The sequence below is a fragment of the Lagopus muta genome, chromosome 18 (assembly GCF_023343835.1).
Source record: "Lagopus muta isolate bLagMut1 chromosome 18, bLagMut1 primary, whole genome shotgun sequence".
In the NCBI taxonomy this organism is placed as follows: domain Eukaryota; kingdom Metazoa; phylum Chordata; class Aves; order Galliformes; family Phasianidae; genus Lagopus; species Lagopus muta.
This window is the reverse complement of record NC_064450.1, coordinates 1,870,435-1,896,166: the sequence shown is the minus strand read 5'-3', so window position 1 is coordinate 1,896,166 and position 25,732 is coordinate 1,870,435. Positions and strand designations below refer to the sequence as shown.

The window sequence follows — 25,732 nt, the reverse complement described above, 5'->3', positions numbered from 1 at the left end:
ACTGCATCTGCCCGGAGTTACAGCAAGCCAGGATTCAAATTAGAAACCAAATTCACATGGATTTTATTCCCATGTCCCTTGTCGCCACCAAGCACAGATCACATCCACGCATACACAAATCCTGCATTTAAATATTTAATTTTGGCTCGGTATTGTTCAGTGCTTGAAGTTACCAAGGACAGTTTGACCCAGAAAGGTGCTGAGCTGTCCTGCTTAGCAAGGCTGGGGGTCCCTGAGGGAGCCTGGAGCCAGGCTGCGAGCCCTGGAGATGCGCCCAAACGCTGCCGCAGCCAGAAAGCAGGGCAAGGAAGGGGACACAGGGCCCTGCAGGGAGCAGCCATCAGCCTTGCAGAAGTTTGCTCTCCCACCTGCACGGTCTGGTATTAAATGTGGAACCCCTGTGGCAGGGGTTGGAGATTCGTGGTCCTTGAGGTCCCTTCCAACCCAAGCCGTTCAGAGCTGCGGCTGGGCCCTGAGCTGGGGGGCAAACAGCCCACGGAGGCTGCGAGGTCCCTCCCAACTCAAATCATTCTGGGTTTGTGAGATGGAAAATGCTTTCTACCTGCCCTTTCCAGACTTGTGGAGAAGACAACAGTGTCTCTGTGTGTTAAAGACACGCGGTGGGTGTGGGGAGTGCCTCCAAACACCAGTCTGCATATCAATAACGGTGTGATAAGAACAAGAACTCCGTGCTACGTCCCTGACATGCACTACGACACATCTGTGGGATCCCCAAAGGTTTTCCACAGAAATCACTTTCTGAAAGACAAGTCATCACGCAGCATGCCATAGGGCAGAGTTTTCTCCAAGATGCTTCTATTTTTTTTCCTTTTAAAAGACGCCACATGCCTAAAAATGGAAGTTCTGTGAGCGCAGCAGCAGGACGCGTGTGCGCTGCGTGCTTCCACCCATCACCGCCGCTCTGTGGGAGCCGAGCGAGGAAGGGATGGGAGCCCACAGAGCCGTGACCCCAAACCCGGCACGGAGCCACAGCGCTGTGCCGCTTCGGGAGCACCGGGCTCTGCCGGGAGAGCCCTGGGCTGCCGCAGCGGGTCAACGCCCTCATTTCTCTGTGAGACAGGAGGGACCCCCGCACCTCCAGCGCTGCCGTCCGCGGAGTCGCCGCCCGCCGGGCCCGGGCCCTCCTGAGGGGGAGGCGCGCGCCCGCCCCGCGCTGCGGCACCGCGCGCACCGCCCGCTGCAGCGCCGTGAGCGCGCCGCGCCCCCCGCCGGGCGTGCTGCAGCGCGGGGCGAGGCCCGCCGCGACGGGCGTGGCGAGCGCCCAGTGAGAGGAGAGTTTGGAGCCGAGCGGCCAATGAGAGCCGCGGGGCGGGGCGGGGCGAAGAGGCGGGGTTTGGAGGGTAGCGTGCGGAGGTTGCTATGGCCGTGGCCGCGGAGCGGCCGCATGGCGGGCCAATGGGCGAGCGAGCGGCGGCGGACGGACACGCGAGGGAACCAATGGGCGCGCGGCGTGCAGCCGCGGCGGGGGCGGGGCTCGCGGCGGCGGCGAGAGGGGGGCGGAGGGCTCGGTGTGGCGCTAAAGGCGCGCGGCGGGCGGGGGGCGGAGCGGCGCGGTGCTGAGAGCCGGCGGGCGGCGCGAGCTGCGGGGCGCGGCGGTGAGCGGCGCTGCACAGGTGGGGCGGAGGGCCCGGCCGGGGCATCTCCCGATCCCGGGGGGCGGCCGAGGGAAGGGGGGCCGGCGGCCGGGTTCGGGGCGGCGGGGGCGGCGCCGAGGCGCGGGTCCGGCACACAAAGACCCCTTGTGCCGCGCGGGCCGCCCGCGCCGCGCCGAGGGGAGGTGGCCATTTTCTGCCGCTCCGCCGCCGCGCGGGGCCGGGCCGGGCAACGCCGCCCTTTGTGCTGCGGAGGGGTCCCGGAGCGGCCCGGCCCCGCGCCCTTTTGTTCGAGGCCGGAGCGCTTCTCTCGGTTCCTTCGGGTTTTTTGGTTTTATTTTATCTTTTTTCTCTCCTGCCGTCGGCAGCGCCGGATCCCTGCGTGGGAACCGCTCTCATTTGGGTATTCCATGTAAATGCCGTCGTTCGCGGCGCGGGGCGAAGCGGGGCGGCCTTTGTTGTGCGCCGCGGGGATGGGAGCGGCGCTGCGGGGCGGTGGGCGCTGGGCCGCGCTTCTTTCGGCCCCGCGCGTCCCCGAGGCCCGGCGCTGCGGCTCCCGTCGGCTCCCGTCCTCCTTTGGCTGATCGCTGCTTTTTCCTGGCTGAAAGCGGCGGTTATTCCGCACCGGGTCCTGTCGGCGTTTTCCCTTCTCTTTTCTGGAATGCTTTAAATGTTGAGTCATCGCCTCTAGGTTTGAATTAGACGGTCTGTAGCGAGCGCTCTGCTCCCGCACCGCGGGTTCCGTGCCTTGCGTTGAGCTTAGCCGACCTCACGATCCTCCTCGCCTTGCGCGGACCACAGACGTTGTGCTTCGTGCGCCTTGGGCGCGTTGCGGAGCTGCCGTGCCGTGCTGCGGTGACGAATGTGGTTTGCAAAACCTTCCCTGCTTTCACGGCTCGCGGTGTGCTCCGGTAGTATTCAGCATCTGTAGCGAGAGAGGGAACGGTCAGGCAGATCTGTGCGAGGTGTCTGCCTTGACCTTGATGCTCTTTTGGGCAGCTGCAGATAGGACTGCAGAGCCCATGAGCCCTGGATGTAGCGGTGTTGCTGAGTGAGGGTGCCGTGCCCTCCCTCCTAAATAGATGCACTTAGATAAAACGGGCGTGCAGAAGCTCCCATCAGCAGTTTTTCATTCACCTTCATCTGTGAAGCTGCTGGAAAATCCAACATCAGTACTGAACTCGCTGCCTTGTGCCTCGAGGTAAACTCGAGAGGCAGGCATTCCTTATTCTTAATGTGGTCACGTCATTTGTTCACAGTTGGCAACAGAAGCGGGCTGTGAAAGTGCAAAGTCTTGGAGCTTTAGGATGACGATGAGCTTGAAGGCTTGTTGGAGCTTCTGAAGTTCTTGTTTGTAGTTGAAAGTCAACTCTTTGTTAAAGTAAACGGCCTGGTGTCACTCATTCTGCTCTTTACTGTAGTTAGCTGTGTGTTGAATGTTATTTATGTATCATATTTGTTATTCAGTAGAAGTTGAGCTTCCTGGTAAGCTTATGTTAGAATCACCTCTCCTTTTTTTTTAACCACCAAATAAGTATAGGTGCATGTTGTTCTTATGGTTCCTGCCATTGCTGCAGTGTCTCTCTGGTGTACAACTGGACTTGGTTTGTGCTGCTTTTTCTGTAGCGGGTCTGGGATGACATGTGAAAGATCACTGACTTCTGGACAGTGATTTAATTATTCAGAGGGCCACTGCTGAGAGGGGCTTCCAGTTGTATGGCAGTTTCATGCTATGGAAAGCCTTCACACTATGCCATCACCCGTGGGAAGATGCAGACGTTGGTGGCAGACCATTTAATTGGTGTCATGGCTCCGTTTGTGGGTAAGAGTGCAACGTGTAACGTGCTTCTTGCTTCTCTCCTTTGTAATGCACAGGGTAACTGATAGAGGACACCTTCCCTTCCCACAATGGCACAGAGATCTGGGCAGGAAGATCCCGAGAGATACCTCTTTGTGGACAGGGCTGTCATCTACAACCCTGCCACCCAGGCTGATTGGACTGCCAAGAAGTTGGTGTGGATTCCTTCAGAGCGCCATGGCTTTGAGGCAGCCAGCATCAAGGAGGAAAAGGGGGACGAAGTGTTGGTTGAACTGGCAGAGAACGGAAAGAAAGCGTTAGTCAATAAAGATGACATTCAGAAGATGAATCCCCCCAAGTTCTCAAAGGTGGAAGACATGGCAGAATTAACCTGTTTAAATGAAGCCTCTGTACTGCATAATTTAAAGGACCGGTATTACTCTGGGCTCATCTATGTAAGTACTAATTACTGGGTTCATTACGGTTGCTCGTTCAGCTGAAGTTTATCTGATTGCCATTCCTTTGCTTATTTGAAATGGAGGAAGTGGGTCTTGGCTTTGGTTTTGATAACGTAAATGCTTTGTGTCCTTTGCATTGAGATTAGCCCTGTGTCTTTTTCCATGCTGCGTGCAGGTTAGGAGCTCTGTTGTCATAAAACAAATAATAAAAATTTCTCCTATGGAAATAATTCTGCAAGCATCTTTCAAAAATAGAATGCTAAATGGCAGCTCTGGGTGCTTAGCTCATGTGGCTCATTAGAGCACTTGCCTCAGACATGCTTAACTGATACAGTGAATGGTATCAAATGGCTTGTTTGAACTGAGAGATTACAAAACCTAACTTTGCTGAATAACTGCTCTTTAATTGCTCGTATGAATAAACAAGTATCTTGTTTTAACTTGCAGTCTATTAAAAATGGTAATAAGACGTGAATTAAAAGCTGGGAAGTGCTAGGAATGCAGAATGTCTAATGTCAACTCAGTGGGCCAGGAAAGAATGTGTTCAAGTGCTTAAAATCAATAAGATAAAGCTTTCTTTTTTCAGCGGTTTCGAAGCACTAATTGAAAGATGTGGTTTATTGCCATCTTTCTTTTGAGTCAGGAGTCACAAAGGCATTGGGGCATTTCCTCCTTGAACAGCACTGAGTGCTGTCTGTGGCGTGCAGCTCAGAGGAGCTCCTTGTCTCTTGGGCTGACTGCACAGTGGCTCATAGCTTTTGGTGATACTTGGGCTCGACGAGCAGCCCTTCTATCTCAAGTGACTGGAACATCTGCTTAAACACTTGGCTCACTTTAATAAATGCTTGTTCTAAAGCTTAAATCCATTTTTATGTAGTTCTGCTAGTTAGTTGGCTCATTTCTCCTGTCTGCCTAGGCATCAGAGGACCCTTGGTAATGCTTGGATTTAATAGATCTCCTCGTACTTCTGTGTTCACTTCTGTGTGTGTTTTTGCTTTTTGCCATTCCGAGGCTTCCACCAAGAGACTGAGCTCAGCAAAACATGCTTCTGGAATGCTTCCTCTAAGCTTAAAAGTAAACTAAATGGATAATTAGTAAGGACTGGATTGAGAATTAAAAGTAAACAAGTTGATAAGTCAAATATTCTATGTGTGTATCAGTCGTAGTACTAGTTATGGAAGTCATTACCTCCTCTCTACCAGTATTCCTTTATAATGAGAGCTGAAAGGTGTAGGCCTTATACTGGTGCTTGCTTGGATATTTAGGGGCTCCATACATCAGATGTAACCACAGATCTTTCTGGAGGCTGGCGCTGAGAACCTCTCACTCTTCATACAGGCAAATGTGCTGCTGTGTTACTTTGGATGAATGACAAACCAAAAAGCCCTCTGTCTTGCTCTTGTCATACACAGGAGTTTGTGGTAGCTTACAGTTAGCTCACCTATTTCTAACCCTCTCCTGCTTCCCCAAATGGTGCTTTCTGTTTTCATGCTCGAGCTGTGGAGGCGCAGGCTCTGCAACTTGGTTCCTTGGCACTGAGGGACTGCTGTCACATAGGAGGATTACTGCATCCGTATGTTAGTGGTGACCTCCCCGCCCCCGAGCTGGAAGTTGGTTGAGATCAAGAAGCTAATGGATTTGTTGGCCTTAACTGGAGGTCTGAGCCACAGCAACATTGCTGGAGGATGCTGCTTTTACCAAGAATAGTGTGTGTCTGTGCACCCGGAGTAATTGCTTATTTGAAGTTAAAACTCTGCTCACTTTGTGGAGGGGGGGGAGCCACAATTGGAGGCTGAACATTGGCAGAGAATAGGCCACAAGAATTTCAACAGCAGCTTGAGCTGGTGGGATTTTTAGTGCAGTTCTGCTCTCTCTCAAGGATCCCCGTTTCCTCAGCCTTGTACCCGCATTGCTGCTGCTGCTGACTGCACACCCAGGAGCCGTTGCTATTGCCTGGTAACCTGCTGATGTGCATCTGGCATGAAAAGCCAGAGTTAAGAGCTGATGAAGTGAATTATAGGAAACTGACCTTGGCAGGAATTGGATTGAGGCATGTCTGGATTCCCAGGTGCTTTGATAATAACCAAGCTGATGTTCATTTTAGTGCTGACCTTGAGCAGCTGAGATAGCAACGATGAATCTGATGTGCTTTCTATTAATTGCTAACCAGTAGCATACAGAGTTGCCTTTCTAGGAAGTAGGTGAGACTGTCCACTGGAGTAGAGTCCTTTCCTTTCAATCCCTGGAAAGGAAACAAGCTGTTAAATCTGACTGACGAGTCTAGTAATCTATCATTTACCTCTGCAGAATGAAACTAGTGGAGGAGCAGGGAGAGGTGACTACATCCAGCAGGTGCCGAGTTGCACGAGCTGAGCATTGAGAAGAGTTCCATGCAGCATTTAAGGAGGGATGGTGGGCAGTTCTGCAACCTGTAGCATCTCTGGTATCTGTCCAGTGGCATGATCTTGTGTGCTGTATCACTGTGCGAGTGGTGAGCATGAGTGGAGAACTGGAGACTGGTGGTGTGTGAGAGTGTGTTGTCTGTTCTTGGTCCTGTCTTTATTGCTGCTCTCTTCATGATGACACAGAAGACAAAAAGTAGCAGGGTTTGCATGGGATCTGCTGGGAAGAGTGGTTGGAGTGTGAACTGTGGTGAGCCCAGTCAAGGAGGAGACAAAATGATTTCATTTCCTCCTCCATCTTGAACATCACCTGTTCTGCTCCTTGCCATAAGGCTTATTTTCAGTGTAGCTGAAGAACATTAAGATATCTTTCCTGGTGAAAATGTATTATTTTTGCAGTTTATTCTGAAGCATACTATATTCACACCAGAAATGGGGCAAACCTGTCATTATGGCTTCTTGTACATGGACTTTTCTCCTTGACCCACTGACAGTTAAGCATGATCCCACACAGCCTCGAGTTCCACAGATGATCTGTGCTCATGCTGATTTTTATGGTGAAAATCCAGACCTTATGCTTCCCTAGGTATATCCACATTCCTTCTGGTAGGGATATGTCATGTGGATCTCTGATACTCTAGACTGCATACTCTGCTCTGGAATGGCCGGCCTTAACCCTAGCCTCAGTCTGTAATTAGTAGCCTCTTTCCTTGCTGTAGATCAAGAACTGGAGGCAGTTGGTTGTGAGTGTAGCCAGGGGGATCCACAAGGGCTGAGAGGTTGTTGGGAAGGTTTGGATCAATAGGACTTTGCTCAGACTGGTTGTGTGCCAGTTCTTTGTGTCCTTGTGCCTGATGAACTGCTTTCTCAGTGCCTTCTGGGGATGCTGCTGTAAGGGAGGAGTTTGCCTTTGGGCATGAGCTTTGGGTTTTTGGCTTGAGTGAGGGGACATCTTGATGTTTGCAGTAGTGTTCTATATGCAGGTCTTGCAAAGAGTTGTGGCTACCAGCTGTAGATCAGCGTTTCTGTTTAAGTCACATCAGGTAGACATGATTTCAGAGGGCAGGCTGAGGGGGATCTTTAAATCAAATGGCAAAATAGAGGCATCCACTGGGAAGAATCACTTGTAAGGGTCTATCAGCTCTGCACACTGCAGAGTTCTGCAGACCTTTGTGGCCAACTGCAGGCTGTTTGCCTTGTTACTTCATGAGGTTCTGGGTTCCCTCTGAGCCAGCTTCTGACCTCCCCACCGTCCAGCATGGTGTTTGAATGTAGGAATTCATTCTTTGCCTACTGACCTGCTGTGCTGTGAGCTGGGGAGCCGGGAGCTGTGCCACTCGTGACTCAGACAGCTGTGGTGTCAGTTTGCTGCTTCAGAGCAGGGGCTGAAGCTGTGGCTTTGGCTGTCAGAGCTGTAGCTGTCACCTTCTGTTGTGTCCCCTGGACAAAGGAGATATTTGAAATGGATGTCCTGGTGGGGAGCGATGGGGCTGCCAGGGGAGATCACCAAGAAGGCAGAATTTGGTCTGGAAGCAAAATGCAGGGGAAAGAGATGCTGCACGTGATAATATGGAGGGGAAAATACAGAGCTGCTTTGCTGGGGAGCTGCAAATAATGCTCCAGAGGAGTTTCTAGTGTAGGAGGAAGCATTTTCTCCATCTTCATTTGTGTGCTTCATTCTCAACAAAGCATTAAAGATCACAATTCAGAAAGATTATATATAGGTTATACATAGTCAGCTGTGTTCAAAATGAGGTTTCTGCAGAACTTACTATCCAATTTGACTCATGGCTGATGTGAAGAAGAGAACTGTTGGCATATATATGTGGTTTTTTTTCTTTTTTTTACCATTTTCTTCTGTCTGCGCTTTGAAAAAAGGGAGCTTCAGCAGGTGACTGATCATCACACTGCTGAGAGTCCTTCCATTTCAGAGTAAGATCTTATTTTTTCTTGAGCTCCGAATTGAATTTTGTGGTATGCTACATCACTTCAAGGACTGCAGAGCAGAGCTCAGGACTGTTCCTGGTCACTTGAAGTGTTTCAGTGCTTTGGTGGGCAGCAGTCTGGATTCGGTTCTTGTAATATCTTGAATATTTAAGTTGCTCTGAAGTGTTTTAGTAAATAGAAATGCAACTGACTGCAGAGATCAGGAGTGTAAATACCTCCGTTCTGCTGGGTGGAAGGTAAGATGTCTGCAGTACTGCAGCTTGGGCAGGAATTGGGAAGAACAAGCTGATGGCTGTGCTGCTGAGGTAGGACTGCATGGAACTTCCCAGCAATATGAAGCTCTGCTTTTGTCTCGTAGTTCCTTGGTGGAAAATAGAAGGGAAAAAGAGAGCTTCATGCCCAACTCACTAACACATATTTTGTTAAAGCAAAAAGATTCTAAGTAAATGAATGGTGTGGATCCTGCATGAGTTTGACACACCTGTCTGCTTTTCCAGGAGAGAAGAGAGCTGAGTGTCACATCTGAGTTGCAGGGCTGTATTTGACTGATGCATGTGGACAAATAGCTGAGAAGTTCCTAGAAAGCTGTGTGTGTCTGCTCGAGGGCTCTGTGAAAGTCCTGGTGTTTGAATAACTGAGGGGAGACACTGCAGGCCCTGAAGTATCTGCCTTGTGCAAAGGTTGCCATTCCTGTGCCTACCAGGATGGAATGAAGGAGCTGCCCGTTTAAACTGTGGGTGGTGTTGATCTGTCGCTAAGGCTGACCATCAGTATCTTGTAGGGTTTATAAAAACCATATTCAAAATCCATTGCCCCGTGTGTTCTGCTCTGTTCCTTGCTCTCCTGAAGGGAGGGGTCGTTGCCTGCAGTTAATGTGGCTTGCTGATATTCCATAAGTCTTGGCAGTAACTGCTTCCTGACCTCGTTTGGTCACAAGGATTGGAGCAGCTGTCTGAGAAATTGTGTTGGTTTTGGCTTCGCCTGGTTCTGCTGTTCCTGTGGAAGAACAGAGGGATGCTGGGGCACATGGAGGAAGGGTTCAGGTTCAACTCTCAAGTCTTTTGAACTCAAAATATGGATCGTTTTCACCACCCACCACTCAGTTTCATTTTAGCAAAGACTTTTCCAAAAGGGTTGGAAGCTGTGCAACTCCAAGGGCTTCTGGAACTTTCCTGCTAATTACTGCTCTCTGCATATGCTGCTTTTTCCTAGCAGCAAAGAAAACATGCTCACTATTGTGGTTACAAACACTTCGGTAGATATTTCTTAGAATTACAAGTATTATCTCCATAATTGGTCTGCAGCCCAATTTTTTTTTTTCCTATACTTTCCATTTTATTTAGCAGAAGAGGGGGCAGAAAATGACAAATGAGCTGCAGTCCCCAGCTCCAGGGCCTGCTGTGCGGAGCAGGTCTCAAGCTGTAACCTGTTTCTTCTTACGCCACTGCTCCTGTGAGGCCAGAGCATAACCTAGAGCAGTCAGTGTAATTATATAAGCTGCTGTATTCTAATTGTTTCAATTTTTGTGCTGGTCCAGTTGGGAGAACTTCAGATCACTTTGTAACACACTGCTAACAACAGACCCTGCAGGAATCTCGAGTCTGTACCTTCACTTCGTCTTCCCATGAAAATGACCCAGTTGTGTGGGCTCTGGTACTTGATAGCAGGCAGCAGTGCTTGGGTTCAAACTGATGACTGCTTTGACCTCAAGTTGTTTTTAGATTAATTCAGGTTTGTGGAAGACTCAAACGTGATCAAGTAGACTTTTGGTGTACTAAAATCTCTCATCCCTACGCAAGAAGGAATACAAGGTCTGATGTATTCTCTGGTTCCTTTAGCAGTGGTAGCATAGCAGCCCACAGTGATGCAGTAGTTTGGATATGGACTGGTAACACAGTGCCTTTCTTCAGCTGAGTGCTCCATCCAGCAGAGCCCTTTGAGCCCAGTGCCTGCAGCAGGCAGCCTGAGGTGGGCTGGGGGCTGCTGTACGGCCCTGCAGAGCCTGCTAGGGGATATTAATACTGCACTGCCCTGCTGTGAGCTGGGATCATGTTTTCCCCTGTGAGGCTTGGCATGGTTGGGGCTTTTGCACTGTGCTCAGTGACACTGCTGTCAGTCTGAGTGGGGAGCTCTGAGCGGGGCATAACCTGTGCTGCCAAATTACATTGTTTATTCTCTTTTTAAACAGTCTGAAGCCTGTAAATGTGACAGTGTAGTGCTACTGAGCTCCCTGTCTGCAGGGCCGGCTGCAGAGAACATCTGTAGACAATGCTGTTCTGCAGTTTGGGCAGTGTTTTTGCTTTAATAGCTGTATATGTGTTCCCTTTGTCATCCCCACGGAGATCTTGCCCTTCAGCTGTTTGAGTAGCGGCCAGGGCTGCTGTCCCTGTGCAGCCCAGCTTCTGTCAGGCTGAGGCTCCTGCTGCCCCGCTGTGTCTTTCACCCTTGCTGGTGTCTCTGACCTCTGCTTGCTGGATGCCAGTAGGACTGAATTGTTTTAGCTAGAGTTTGTGCAGACATCTGGGTTAATTCAGGTGCCAGGCTGCCAAGTGCTCTGACTGGGGAGCTTGGGCTGGGGGTGATGGTGATGTGCCAGATGCTGGCTGGGCTGCAGCTGCGCATGGTGGAGGATGTGTTCCTCTCCAGGCTACAGCTTCTGGCTTCTCAGGGGCTGAGGAACTACATCCCATTCTGTACAGTGTGAATTTCAGGTTACCTCAGTGAGTAGGGGAGGAAGGCTGTCTGTGAGAGCACACCCAGCTTGGAGGCTTAAGTAAGGTGTGGAGAGTGAAAGGCAGCAGCTGTGCAACCTAAGAAGGTAAAACTGGACAAGGGGACAATGACGTGGTGTTGTGGCTTTCCTATCTAGAGGATGGGCCCTACATTTGCAAACATGGGATACAGGTCTTGTTTTCTAGGCAAGACATTAGTGGGTTACACTGCAATTAATGGTAGGGGATGCCTAGAAGCTTATTTCAGCTTAATTATTGATGTAGTAGTGGACTATATCTATCACTTACTGCATTTGAGGAGCTGCAGATAAACATTGAGCCTGGGTCCTGCAGCAAGGCAAACTGTTCCATTTCTCCCTTTAGAGAACTGACCTGCATCTTGCTGATGTGCTCTGAAACCACTCTTTACAGAGGCCTTTTTCTGGTGTTGCAGCAGGAGGCACCAACCTAGCCATCATAACAGCATTTTCCTTGACAGAAGAACTGCAAGGCTGGACTGTTAAGCTAGGGAGCTGTACAAAGGTTTGGGCACTGTTGCCATTGTAAAGGTACACACACACAGTGATGTTTTGATGTGTTTTTAAGGAAAGACAGCACTGGGGAACCTTTCCTGCTCTGAAGCACTGGTACCAATCAGTGGGAGTGATCCTGTAGTCTGCAAGTTGAAACTTTCTTTTGTGTCTGAAGAGTTCAGATAAAGTGAGAGGTAAATCTTCTGTTACCTGTGTGGCACTGGTAAGCTGCTCTCCAAGAGACAAGTGATGATGCACAGTGTCTGACAGATACGTATGTCTGTCTCTTTCTCAGGTTGCTTACTGCTAGGAATATACCGTAGCTTTCAGATAGGCCTCTGCAAGCAGGCTGAGCTCTGCAGTCTGGGGCTGCATACCAAAATCCAAATTACTAAGTGATATATTACTGGATTAAAGCTTGTAAGCATCTGGAAATATTCAAACGCCACAATTAGTGTCCTGAAGGAGAGTTTGTATACAGCACTGTCAGAGCTCTGCTTTACTGTTTGTCTCTGGAGCCTTGCCTGGAGAGCATGCATTCCAGCAGGCAGCATTGCTGTTGCTTGATATTGTCTATATCCTGTTCCTGTGCAAAGCAGAAATGTGTTTCAAGCAGCTGGCTTAGTTTGCAGCTGATCACACAGTCCTAAGGTGAGTAAGCATCTATACTTCAGTTTTTCAATATACAGACCTAACCCTGTAAGCTGAAACTTGAAGTCTGCTTCCTCATCCAGGACAGTTGCTGTAGCTCTGCAGTGCTCAATTCTCATTCTGGTCTCCTGGCAGAGTTTGGGCCCTGGGAAGCAGAGGAGGCTCAGGGCATCACTCAGCCCTGCCTGGGTCTGAAAGCTTTGGGCACCTGCAGCAGCTGCCTGGGGCTGATCATTGAGCAGGGCATCCATTTGTAAGGCAGGTGTAAATACGTATATGTATTTTCCTCTGGCAGGTCACAATCTCAACCTATTTGTCTTGCCTTCAGGTTACATGTTATCTCTCCTTTGGGGGACCTTGGTGCCATCTTTCCTCAAATAAATGAATCTCTGTAGCATTGTGGTGTTCTGAAAGAAGTGTGACTTCAAATTCTGCAGGGAAAGGGCAGGAGAGTGAACTGAGTGACAGGTATGCAGGGCAGCAGGATGGTTGGGTTTGTGGTATTGTGTGTGGAAGAGCTCTCTTATGGTGGAGATTTAGTGGTCTGATACAAATTTATCCTCCAAATGAATGAACCTCAGCATTGGTGAAAGTGGTGAATAGTTCACTTGCTTATTGGGGTCGTTCCAGATTCTGTGATCCTTGCAATTACTGCACTGGGAGGTGGTCTGGAAAGGCTTCCAGGTTAGGTGTCATCAGTAGAGCTCAGAAACTTGCTAAGTTTGTTTTTATAAGGCGTTAGTTAGACAGCTGCATCCTTGGTAAGGTGTATCCCAGAGAGGTGAACCCAGGTCTGTGGAGCTGGATAGCAGAGCAGGGCCCAGGTGGAGCTGGGTGAAGGGTTCCAGAACCACCCTGTATGAATGAGCTGCACTGGATGATGCCTAATTAACTGTCCGTGTGGCTGCAGTGATCAGAGGATGTGCTGGGGCAGAGCTGGGAGCTGACCTGGCTGTAGGAATTCTTTTCTCATGAGCAGATCTCATCTGCAGTCAGCAGTGAGCTGGTCTTCGTCATCCAAAGTGACCATAGCAGGGAAATGCAGCACAGCTGCTGCTTGCTGACTTGAAGCTGGTGGTTGCAGGATGGGTGGATAAATATGTGCCTTGCTTCTTGCTATCATTGCTTGAATGCTGGAATGATAAAGAGATTTATGGTGATCTTTTGATGTCTTCGTGCTATTGGTACTGCTTGTAGATGAGTGTGGGTGACCTCATTTGGCTCCTTGGTCAGCTGAACCGTGCTATTAAAATAACCGTCCTGCCTTCCCTCTCCATTATGATCTCACTAGTGGCCATGATGCATTTGGTCAGGCAGCTCATTCTATTACTAACCAATTCTTGTAGGAATTTGTTCTCCAAGAGGCAATGCCCACTCGTAAGTCACTGCCAGGGCAGCAGTGCTGGTGGGAGGGGTGGTGGTAGGGCTGGAAGGGAGGCCAGAGAGGGACTGCACTCTCACCAAAGGCCCTTTCCTTATGTTGAGTTAATAATAAGTTGTTCTTTTGTGCTTGGGTCAACTGACCTGATAACATCAGTTTCCTTTCTTGAGAAATACATACGTTATTCCCAAAGATATTTGGCTAGGTAAGGCACTGCAGTTCTTATCATCCAGCATATCAGAACAAAGCAGAGATTCCTTTCCAGTCAGGACATCTGATGTAACACCAAGTTCTTTTCCTTTACTGATAGCCCCTGGCTCAGAGATGGCCTTCTGCCTGTACTTCCAGGATCCTTTGTGCAGAAGGAATAAAGTTCCTCCTCTTCCAAATAAAAATTGTTTTTGAAGTAAAAAATGCTGTAAGATTCTTGTGTTGTCTGCTTAATACTACGTAGGCTCCCAGTGGCTGTCAGTGAAGTCAGGGCTAGCAATAGCTATCCCTCTTCTAACAGTCTGTAAAGGCAAGGCAGTCTTCCTGACCCACAGAGATGCTTGTTGCCTCTGGCAGAAGACAGCTGCTCTCTCTTGCTAACATTCCCATGGTACTAAAGATGCTAATGGTGTTAAAATGTGCTTTCAGAACTTGGTATAAAAGAAAATCTTTCCAGTAATCTTCATTTCATAAGGAAACAACACTAGGTGTGGGTTTAGAAAGGGGGGGAGCCATTCTCATGCCTCGGATGCCTCAGTTAAGGGAGATGACACGAGCTTTCTTCTGGCAGTGCACAAAGTTGTCTTTCTGTTACCTTGCCTTTGTTACTCAGGCCCTTGCAGCCAGTCCATGTTTGCATATCCTCCTGCTGGCAAAGGGAGGACTGATTATTTTCCATCTCTGTATATTGATATGTGCAACTGCTGATGTTTATGTATATCACTTACGTGTGATAACTTCTGTAGAGCAGAGGTTGAACTGTTCCAAAGTCATCTTGATACTTAATTCATGTGGAAATGTGGGCCTTTGTGTATTGCTTGCAGTGTACACTCAATTTCAGTAGCAGTAAAAAAGAAATGCCTCAATACAAGTGACTTCAAAGAGCAGTGTAAAAATTGTACTTGAATGTTTTGATATGATGGCAGCTCTGATGATTTCTGTTCAGTATCAGCTCTAAAAGCAGGTGACAGAACGCTGTCTGCAGTGCCTGCTGCCCTGTGCCCAGGATGGGGGAATGGAAGGAGCAGCATCTCCAGGAGGAGATTGCTTTGGGCCTCTGCAGAAGGAAGACATGGCATCATAGGAAAACAGCAGGATAGCAAGAATAGTGGTTGGGAATAATAGGCTTTTTCCTTATCCAAGTTACATAATAGAATAATGATACATTAGCCTAAATAATAGGGTTTGCTGTTGCACAAAGTCTCTGCTGTCTGTCCTTACCAACCGCTGCCAGTCCCAGCTAAAGATTGTGTGAAGAATGTGATGTCCTCTCTTTGCTGCTTTAAACTCTGGTCTTCCACAAGTGGTGTCTCAGAAATGGACATTTCTGTGTCAGTGCAATAACTCTGGAGATATCTAGTAGTTACTTTTCTCCTCTGTGTTGTGTGATAGGTAAAATCACTGTTCTCTTTTGTAAGCTCTTGATTTTTTTCCTTTAATTTAACAGTTTTTAGCAGATGATTATAGGGTAAATCAATATTGCAGTTCTTCCAAGTATAAAAATGAAAATACTTTCGCAGGCGTGTTACTGAAGGAGTAGAACATCAAAAGGTGCCCTTAATTCTTTAACTTTATAAGTAGAAAAGAGACTAAAATATCTGTGGGAAGGAGATCAGATGTTCCACTTCAATGTTTATTTATGTTGATTATCTTTAAATGACTTTTAATGCAGGTAATTAAAGAGCTTTTTAACAGAACTATAAACCAGCGGTCTGAGGATAGCATGTACTTAAAGTTCTCCAACAGAAAGGACCTTAATTTTGCTCTAAGAGAAATCCAAAATAGCCTGTGAAAAACGTCTTGCTCCTCGTGTTTCTAATTCAATTCTGTGTTTATTAATGAAACCTCTTTTTCTTTTTTAAGACCTATTCAGGGCTGTTCTGCGTAGTTATAAACCCGTACAAGAACCTCCCGATTTACTCAGAGAACATCATAGAGATGTACAGAGGGAAGAAGCGCCACGAAATGCCACCACACATTTATGCCATATCCGAGTCTGCCTACAGATGCATGCTGCAAGGTAAGGGCGTCAACATGTCTTACAGTCATTCAGCGAGTCTCAACTCTTCCATGCACTTAAAGCTCCCGAGTTTTGGAAGTTTAGCAGTGTATTTTCCTGCTGTGTTGTAGTTCTTAATGCAATCTCTATTTCCTCTTGTACTCAAAAAAAAAAAAAAAAAGCTCTCTTACCTTCAGCTTTTAGACCAGAAGTAACTTGGAGCTTGACCCCTCATTGGTGTGTTTGTCTGCCTTACGGCTCAGAAGCAAATGGATGCCAATAGGAGGTGTGCTGTGCCAGCTGGGGGCACTGGAAGTTGTAATGGAAATACTCCCTTCTAAAAGAAAAAGAGATAAGATTGATGTCAAAAGTTGTAAGTGCCCTGGCATTGAGTGAAGTGAGAATGAGAATGAGAATTGAGTGCAATGAAAGGGGAAAGCTGAGGTGTAATGGCTTGTTTCTGTGCTCCTTTAAAAATGGTGACATCTCGGCCATTGGAAGTAATGGTCTGAAATGACAGTGAGACACAGCCAGGTGCTTCACCTTGAAGATCCAGGTTTGTTTTTTACCACCAAACTCACGTGAGCTGTATCTGTAGCAAAGTGAGCAACAATGGTGGGCACTTGGAATTTTGGAAAATGAGCATCTGGCAGATAAATGCATTGAAATAAACACCACTGTGGTAAGTATGTTGAAAGAAGCAACAGCATCAAACTTGTACAACTGCACTGACACAGTGTTGGATGGTGCTGTCTGCACTGGTTCCTGGCTTACGCTGGGGATACCTTACTGATCCAGAAACACCAGCTTGCTCTATCTAGAGAAGTGCATGTAGGACAGAGAGAGGCCTGGAAAACGTGCTGTGTTCTGCTGCACGTGTGGCTGGAAGAGAAGCTACAGCCTGTCAGCACAACACAAACCTCTCACAACTCAGATCAGTCTTCCTAACTTGGAAGACAAGTGCAGACTTTGGGGTTGCATACATACATACAGTGTAAGTCAACATCAGTAGTTCTCAAGGCTCAGATGCTCTCTGTGTATCTGTTCCCCAGTACCAGTTTGTGTCTCTGGACTTCTTGCTGGATGTACAAATTTTGTCCTGAATTTAGGAAACTATGTTTAAAGAAAAAGCTTTCATATGACAGTCTGTGTTTAGTTACAGTTGTTTTCTTTTCATACTGATACATCTCTGTGTTTTTCAGTGCTTACTTGCTTTGTGATTTTGATAGTGTGAATTTTTCTCTCTTAAAAGAATGAGGGCGTGGATTGGAATTAAAATAGCTGGGGGCTGTGCAGCAGGACCAACGTGTTACAGAATGATTTCTTCAAGGTTAACAATGTGTTTCTGGTATCCTTCACCTGTATGGAATTGTTCCCTGGTTATTTTTGCAAGCGATTGCAATCAGGCAGTGAACTTTCTGTTGGTGGTTTGCCTTCACAGTTCCTTTGCTAAGGATAAGTAAGAGCTCAGGAATAGGTATTGGCAGTTGTACAGTAGGCAAATATTTTACTTTAGCAAATTGTTCTTGCCTAATCGGGTTAGATCAGAAGAGACCTCCAGAGGAAGGGAGAAAGCAGCACAGCTTCTGATTTTTGTAGTGCCCTCAGTGAATTGTTTGCAGACATTGCTGTGCTGTAGGAGAAAGGTGGAGTACAGAGCTCTGGAGATATTTGCCTGAAGTATGAGGCATGGCTATTTGTATTGGTGATTTGCCTGGCTTCTCATATTCTTGCGAAGCAGCGATGGGCTGTGATGAGAATGGCTGGTGAGCATTTGTGTGAAGTGGGATAAGTGGAAGGGAGGGGCGGCTCTGCTGCTGCTCAGTGCTGGGCTTTGGTTGCAGGGCCTCTAGATGGGACCTGCTGAGCAAAGCAGTGCTTGAGGGAGCTCAGTTTGAGCCTACAAATACCCTTAGCTGTTACAATTGCAGTTTGTCTAATCTTTCAGAGTGTCAACTAGTACTTACCTTAATAGTAGGAGTCGGTAACAATATTCAACTTATTTTTTGGTTGCCAGTTTGCAGTACAAAACCAAGTGTGGGATGTGCCTGTCACTTGGTAGGGACAGGTTTTTCTTCATAGCTGAGAAGTTGATACAGTTCAGTTTCCTTAATCTAATTATTCCTTACATTTTGCTCTAGACTTTGTCATAAACTTATGGAACAGAAAACCTGTACTGGAAGCTTTTGGCTAGTAGGATTAGGTCTAACCAAGAGCTAGCTGTCTTCATTGCAGCACTTCAGGTGAAGTCATGAGTGGTCTCCACTAACACAGCCTTATTTAAGCATAGTCTGACAACAGTGCTTTTTCTCAGCAGTTGCTAATGTGGCTGTAAAACTGTTTCTGCAGTTCCCATCCCAGTTTGTGCATGCAGTTGCTTTGGGAGGTGTAGATAGGATGGCAAAGGGAGAGTGAACTGGGGGTAGAGAGTTGTTATTCCAGTACTACTGCACATAATTGTTGTGCTACTGTAGTTTCTTTTGATATAGATGACTACCGTGTCCAGTAGTTGGCTTCTGGAATTTAATTATTAGGATTCAAAACTGAGATTGAAGCCATAGGAATGCTGTTTCGTTGGGTAATATGACCATAACCTCAGAGAATACCTTAACCATTAATTTAGGCCAATGAAAGCGGGTTGGCTGTGTTTTCCTGGCCCGCTCAGTGGTATTTTGTGCAGTGTAATCATGTTTACTTTTCTCATAATCATAGCTACTAATTTTCCAGGTGTTGGTGAAATGTGTTTATGCTGATCACCAGGATACTTGGACCTGAGCTGTGTCCAAACAACCAGATTTCTTACAACACAGTTCCTGTGTGCTGGTAGTAAAGGGCAGCAAGTAAACTGCTACTCGGTAGTTCAGCCCTTTTATGCCATTCATTCAGAGCTCAGATGATGAGAGATCGGCTTCACACTTCTGCTGAGCTGAGGGTTCATGTGTTGTGTGAGCCTTAATATTATCTTAAGCAAAAAAAAGAAAAAGGTTGTGAAAGCAGAGGGTTTTTCTGATCAGCAGAAACAGAAGTGATGCATGTGTCTGAATAGGTGCTCGTCATCTTAGGCACTGCTGAAGTGCTCCATTTTGTTAAGCTGATGATGTGCACTGCATGTTGCACTTCACAGCACTCTTACAGAAAGGCTGTATGTGGGGAGTGCTGCAAACTGCCAGCCATAAAGCTGCTGCTGCACTCATCCCTGTGAAGAATTTCCTGTTTGGGAGAGCTGTCATCGCAGGTCAGCTCTCATCTTGCCCTCCAGTGGGAAGCAGAATGGGCTGGAATTCGTTTTGGAATTTGTTAACCGAGGAGGACAAAGGGGGAAGGAAGGGAAAGAGCAGGGGAAGCAGAATATGCTCAGAAAGCCTGGTTTCTCATTTCTGAGAGCAAATAGTAATCTGCAGAGAGATGTGATAGCTTACACTAATTCCACACAAGAAAGAAGGAGGTGGAAAAATCATTTTTAGGGCTGTGTTGCAGCTGGCCAGTTCAGTGCTGGTGCAGCTGTGATGTGCTGAGGATTTGAGGCGAGCTTTGCAAGGAAAAGCAAATCTCAGTGATTGCTTGATCTCATAAGCATTGACTTTCCTGCAAGCCTTGCAGTAAAGATTGAGTGCAGGCAGTCTGTGAGTACCAGGCGGGACGCGGCGCGCTCCGATTACGGCAGCCCGGGTCTCTCATCCGGAAGCACTCATTACCTGCTGTCCTGACCTCAGAAGGTAATAACCTGCAATTCTGCTTTACATGCTGGATTTCCCCTCTGCCTCCCCTACTAATTAGTTTTCAAAGCATTGTGGTGGGAGGCTAAGTGCTACTTCACAGGTGATTTAGTGGATTTCCCTTGTGCTTTCTCTTCATTTTCTTAATGTGAAGTTGAAGCAGTGAGTTCACATAACCCAGGGGCTCCCGGCTTATTGAAGCTGTTTGGCCCTAGACAGAAATCCTATGCATTCATGCATAGGGCCTGGTTGGCATGCTTCACTAAGGAATCCTGGGCAGAGCTTTTCAAAGCTGCTGGGCGGTTGACATGGTCATAAGGAATTGGTGTCCTAATCCCTGTGACAACATTGACCTTAATTCTGTTTGGTAATACAATTTGTAAGACTTGCTGTGTTCCTCTGCACTGCTGAAATGTACAGGCGATGAGCAGCAGAAATATGGATAGGAGCTAGGATTTTCTTTAGGAAATGAATTCTGACTGCTGATTCCTCTATGACTATCTTTTTTTCCCTTTTTTAACAGAAGAGGCTTGACCTGATTGTGCAGGCAGCACTGACATAACTTTCCTCTGGTGCTTTTCCCATACGAGGCTCTCCTCTCCTGCTGTACTTTTTGAGGAAGTGTGGCATTGTCTTCTTATGCCTCTTTATTCACTGAATCTGAACAAAATACATTGTAGGATGTGTTGAGGCAGACTCGGTTTGCTTCTGGTTGCTGAAGACCTGCTTGCCTGCTAATATTACTCTTGTATAATTATGCTTAGTCTCTCCTTTCTATCCCGTTTCCCTGAGGACGTCTTGGTCAGCCCTAAATTAGCACTGGTATTTTCAGACTGCTTTAATCCTGTTCCAGGGGAGCTTTATCAGAAGCTGTGCAATAGGTGAGGGGAGCGCTCGGTGCTGGAGGAGCTGGCACTGCCACTGCTGCTCCCTGCAAAATAGCATACTGACCTATATCTCTAGTTAATTCCCTTTGAAATGCTTCTGGGAAGTGTTTTTTATCGTATGAAATAATTTAGAATAAAACGTGGCAATTCTTTTCTGTATGTTACTGAGTATTGAGGTGGCAGGGACAAGTTGCTGTGAGAGTGAAGAGCCTGGCTAGCATTCTCCATGATGGGAACAGCACATCAAACCTGTTAAATGTGCAATTAATGTTGTTTTTCACAGTATCTTTTTTGAGTTATCAAAACCTCAGAGTTCTTCAGCTCATCACAAAGTGCAGGGTGGCAGGAACTGAACAGAGCTAACTGCTTGGCAGATGTGATGGGAAGGATTTCTGGGCCTCCTTATCATTGCACTGCTTTGTGTTTTCCTTTTATCCAGCCAGGCTGGTGTGGAATGTGAATATTTGTGTGACAGTAACATGGGAATGTGATATACAATGATTTTTAATGGCTGGAAAGAGGGATGGAGAATCGTGAAGGAAGAATTGAAGCAGAATAACTGAAATCCATCATGCTGAAACAGTCTTCTGCCTCATTTCTGAATTTGAAGGAAAATGAGAAATGCTTCTGTCAGCTGAACCTGTGGTGCAGTACTTCATTTCTCCTCACCTCTTTGTTCCTTGGTATCAGATCTGCTTCAGCTGGGGCTGTTTTGATGACCTTGTGCCATATTAGCACATCTCTGAATGATGTCAAAAGCAATTATTGAATAAAGCTTAATGATGCTCGCTGTTAGAATGAGGTTGTATTCTACCACGTGTTTTTTCTCACCTTTAGTAGTGTTTGAAGTTCTTCAGTACTGCAGTACTTGGACAACAGTTCTTAACCTTTGTCTTTTTCTGTGTCAAAATGTGTTTGGATCTCTGCTCTAATTGGAGCTCAACCTCAGGGTTACAAACTTAATTAGACATAATAGTATTTAGAGTGAACTGCTGTTTTCTTAACTCTCAGTTCCTTAGAAGTGTTACTTGAAGTGGTTGACTGTGTTAATTTTTTTGGCATGCCTTCAAGAAGGAGCTTTGGCACTCTCCCTGCCCTTCCCCCGAGGCGCCGTGTTGCACAGCCCAGCCTGAACCTTTTGGTCAACGCTGCGACCAAGCGATGGGAGCTTGAAGATCTGCAGAGCAGGCTGAGCTCATAGCTGGTTTGTGACTGTGCTAGCAGGCAGACAGGAATTCAAGAGCAAGTGCATCCAACTTATGAAATCATTCGTGAGATGATTCATTTGTACGTATTACTCAGCCAGCACCTGCTTCTGGTAAAACTCTATTCCACAGTTTTAGTTTAGATCAAACTTTATTTCAGGGTGGATGTGAAATAAACACTATTTTCTGCTTTTTTTTTTTTTTTTTTCCTCATTTGGTTTTATCCTTCAGATGCCACAAATACAGATATTACTTCCTGCACAGCAAAAGCTTCAATGAATGGTGTTCCTGAGAGCACTTTGCTTACAGCAGCTCTGCTGGTGATGCATGCAGTCATTTTTTTGGTCAGTCATGTCTGCGTTCCTCTGGAGTGCTGAACGAAGAGTCCAGTTGTGCTGGAGCTGCCAGCAGTAGCAATTGCAGTAGCTCCTTTTTTATCCACCCTCCTATTTATTAAATGTTCTTGCTGTGTTCTGGCACAGAAACAAGAAGTAGGAGCAACTGTGAGCTTTTAGCTAGCAGAGAGGAATGGTGAGTGTTCTTCTGTTCTTTGTCTCCAGTAAGCCAAGGCTCTCATCGCCAACATGATTATCAGTGCATCTCAGTGCAAGCTTTCAGTGCTTCCCTAGCTTCCTAACCAGGAGTGATGGCATCATCTAGTATCCATTCACTTGTCTGCCCTTGGTGCTTCCAGGCATTTGGCCAAATGGAAGCTTCTGGCTTTCCAGATGCTCAGGGGCACCAGGTTTCTTTTATTTCAAGGCTTTTTCAGAGTGCTGGCAAGACCATCAGCTTATGTGTACAAGGAAACTCAAAAGAAAAGGAAAGCGAGGCTGCAAGCACCAGATTTCTGAGCATGGAGAAGGAACCGCTGACCTACTCGCTGTGGCTGCGTGTGGATGTTTGGCACAGAGCTGCCCCAGCACCCAGATGTTAGCTGCTGTCTCTGAGATTCTCTTTTAGATCTGCAGATATGACAGTGGTATGCATGATGTCTGTCCAGCGTGTTGGTGGAACCTGTTCCAAAGTATCCAGCTAGCCTTCACAGGAGTGTGTGTATGTGAGGTGGTGTGGGCATAAAGACTCAAAAAGGTTTTTTAGGGAGAGAGCGTGCCTCTCAAACGCACTGATCTGTGAATGAATCTGAGTGGACAGGAGGTCATCTGATAACGACCCACGTGAGTTTTCACATGTAATTTTGGTAATTATCATAAGCACAGGCTCTGAAGTAACTGCAGTGTGAGGGAAGGCCCCATGCAGGTACAGATCTGGTTATGTGGCTGATCTTATCCCTTGTTCTCTGCTTTCTGTGGCTTGGCAGGGTCACTGCTGGAGACATAAACCAGCCTGTGCTTGCGTTCATGCCCCTCGTTTGTAGATTTTTTCGCCTGCAAAATGCAAAGTGATTCTAAGATGACACTTGGCTTATGTGGATTTATTTTTTTAGGACAGCAAAAACAGGAGCCCAGGACGAAGGGCTGTACCTCAGCTCACAGCAGAGGCCACACACATGAGGTGTACGATAAGGAATAAATTGCTCTGGTTGTGCTGGAGCTCTCACTGCTTTGGCAGGAGCTTGTGAGGGTGAAACAGATCTGTCGCAATCTGAATTAATTGTGCAGCAATGGTTAAAAATCAGAGAATAGGATCAAAGTGGAAAACACTTTACTGCCCTGAACTTAAAACTGCTGCCCCAAATTTGACATTTGTACCTTCAGTGCTTTGTGCTGCTCCAGCCTTTCCCTCCTTTGGGAGGAGAGGAAATAAGTCAGGAAAACATTTAAAGAACAGCTGAAGTTATCAAAACTGTGTTCAGCATGGGAATGATAATTGAGGTCAAACAGAACGAGTCTACATCTGAAATGGGACAGGGAGGGGGAATGGTGCTCACATCTCCCACCCATCTCTTCCTATGCGAGAACAAAGGGTCATTAATTGGCAATCACAAGTGATGTGCAGAACAATGAGAAAACATTTCTTAACGGGGCAGCTAAATGGTAGCAGCCCATGTCTCAGGATGTAGGGCTGCTGGAGTTCTGTGCTTCTTGAAAAACTGCTGTTGGAGTGTGATGGACCAGAGACAGAACTCCTGTCTTGCTAAGTCAGCGCTTATTTGTGCCCTGCGTGCGGAGGCAGCCATGGCTGGAGCTGTGCTCTGACATGGCAGGGCTCTGCTTGCAGCTGGCTGTTGGGGGCTGCTGGTCCTTGAAATGGGGGGCATCTCCTGAGCTATCCACTCTTGAAACCTCTTACAAGACAGTAACAGTGGCTCTTAAATATTCTCTGAGGACACTGTTTTGTTACAGTGATCAGTGATTCTAAAAGTAACAACTTCATTGCTAGAGAGCAGAGCCGCAGTAAGTCCATGCACCGCATCTGAGACGTCAGATATTTTGAGGTGAAGCCCCTCAAAAGGCTTGTTATGGATCCTAGAAAACACTCATTAGAGAAGCATCTACAGCTGCAATCCAGCAGCTGCTAAACCATGCACTGAGGTCAGCTCCACTTACCCCAGTTACTGTGCTGGTGTGGGATGTGCCTCTGGGCTGTGTCCTGTCCCCTCTGTGACTGAGGATGAAAACCCAACTGCTCAACTTCCTGTTACAGTCAGAAAGCCCAGCAAAGTCCTCTGCTCTCGTTCCAAACCTGCGGAGTTCAGGCAGAATGGAGTAACTCGGGAAGAGCCCACTTGGTTCATAGCCAGTTCTCTTCAGTGGTTTGTGCCTGCTTAATTGTTTGGGAGGGAGAGGAGCAAAAGTGAATTAGTGAGCCTCAGTGGCAGATATTACTGTCAAAGGACCTCCTTGAGTTATTGTTTCAGTTGACAATGTAATCTTTGTCTAAACAAAATTGTGCTGCAGAGGAAGCAGAGCAACTTAAGCGGGGTTGCTGGAGATTAGAAACCACTGCTATGCTGAGCACTCTGCAGTCCAAATAAACCCTTTTCAGCCTGTGGTTGCCAGCTACCACTAATCTTAGGTTACTGTTAAGCAGTATGCAAATATCGCTGAGAAGTAAGCATAGGGATGGCCCCAGCTGAAGGTTTAGGAGTTGCTCGTTTCTGCTGGGAAAGCAGCCTGTCTGTGTGATGTGAAGAGCTGTGAGCAGAACAAGCGAGGCCTGGCAGCTCCGGAACCTGGTGCCTGATGGGCTGGGACCTCTCACTGCTGTGGCTGTGAAGCGGAAACAGGAGCTGCTGGAGGCCAGTGGCTGTGTCCCATCCCTGCTGCCTGCAGCCCTTGTGCACGCTGTGGCCCAGCCCTTGTCCTGCAGGCTGTCCCTGCGCTGCCCTGTGCTGAGGGCCAGCTGTGTGCTGCAATCCTCCTGAGCTGCAGCAGCTGCCCCTTGCACGGGGCTGCTTGCATTTGGCTTCCCATTAGATAGGATAAATGCACATCTGTTTGGATGGATCTGTTAAGGAGTGCGTTGTCTCTTAATTTCTCTTAGTGTACTTAGCAAATATGTTTTAACTTCTAAATTAAACATGTAGGACTCTCTCTTAATGGAAATAAGTGAAACTGCTGGAACACTGACTGTGAAAACATTGTTTGAGCTTCTTCAAACTTGGTGAGGACTAGACAAAAAATTCTTTCTGATGTATAATGGAGAAGCTGCCCACGGTCCCACAAAGTGGGCAGGATGCAGTCTGGCAGCTATTTGTTTTCTCCTTTTCTGCTGATTAAGCCCCGGCTAGCAAGTCAAAATAAATGTCACAGTTTTTATTTGGGAATTTGGGTAATTTCAAGCTAACATTGCAAATGCTTAACACTCAACTTCTAAAATGGTCTCAATTCTAGCTTGGTTTGTTTTCCCAGGGCTGGGTGCTGTTAGGTTGCACTGTCTGTGCTGGAGCACTTGTGCAGCAGCCTGAGCTCTGGGGTGAGTGAGTGAGTGATGTGTGGCTGTGAGATGTGCAAGAAGTGCTCGCACCCAGCCAGCAGTGGGGTGAGCCCTGCTGGGGTTTGCCTCACCTCTGCCATGCTTCATTTAATGATCAACTCAGTGCATAAGGCAGTCGGTCAGCAAGCAGAACTGAAGCGTGGCAGTTGTGATTTATCTCAAATCTGGCACCTTTTGGAATAAGGTACAGAACCACTTTTTTTTGCTGCTTCTGTTGTTTTTTTTTTTTAAAACTTCACCACTTGCAGAAACATCCACACAGTGCCTTTGTCAGTGCTCACCTTCATAGCAAAGAGATCCTCTCTCAGTCCTTTGTGAAAG

General features: G+C 47.2%; 1 protein-coding gene across 3 annotated transcripts in view; it reads left to right on the top strand.

Moving 5' to 3' along the window:
- Positions 1-1,544: 1,544 nt before the first annotated feature.
- Positions 1,545-25,732, top strand: part of MYH10 (myosin heavy chain 10) — a 92,753-nt gene continuing 68,565 nt past the window's right edge. The window contains exons 1-3 of one of the 3 annotated variants that reach the window (XM_048965325.1): positions 1,545-1,634; positions 3,489-3,866; positions 15,568-15,724. In XM_048965325.1, coding sequence (XP_048821282.1) covers positions 3,522-3,866; positions 15,568-15,724 — 502 coding nt within the window. In that variant the 5' untranslated portion in view covers positions 1,545-1,634; positions 3,489-3,521. Of the gene's footprint in view, positions 1,635-1,813; positions 2,017-3,488; positions 3,867-15,567; positions 15,725-25,732 lie in introns of those variants that run through there. The other 2 variants (XM_048965324.1, XM_048965326.1) reach the window with 2 other exon arrangements.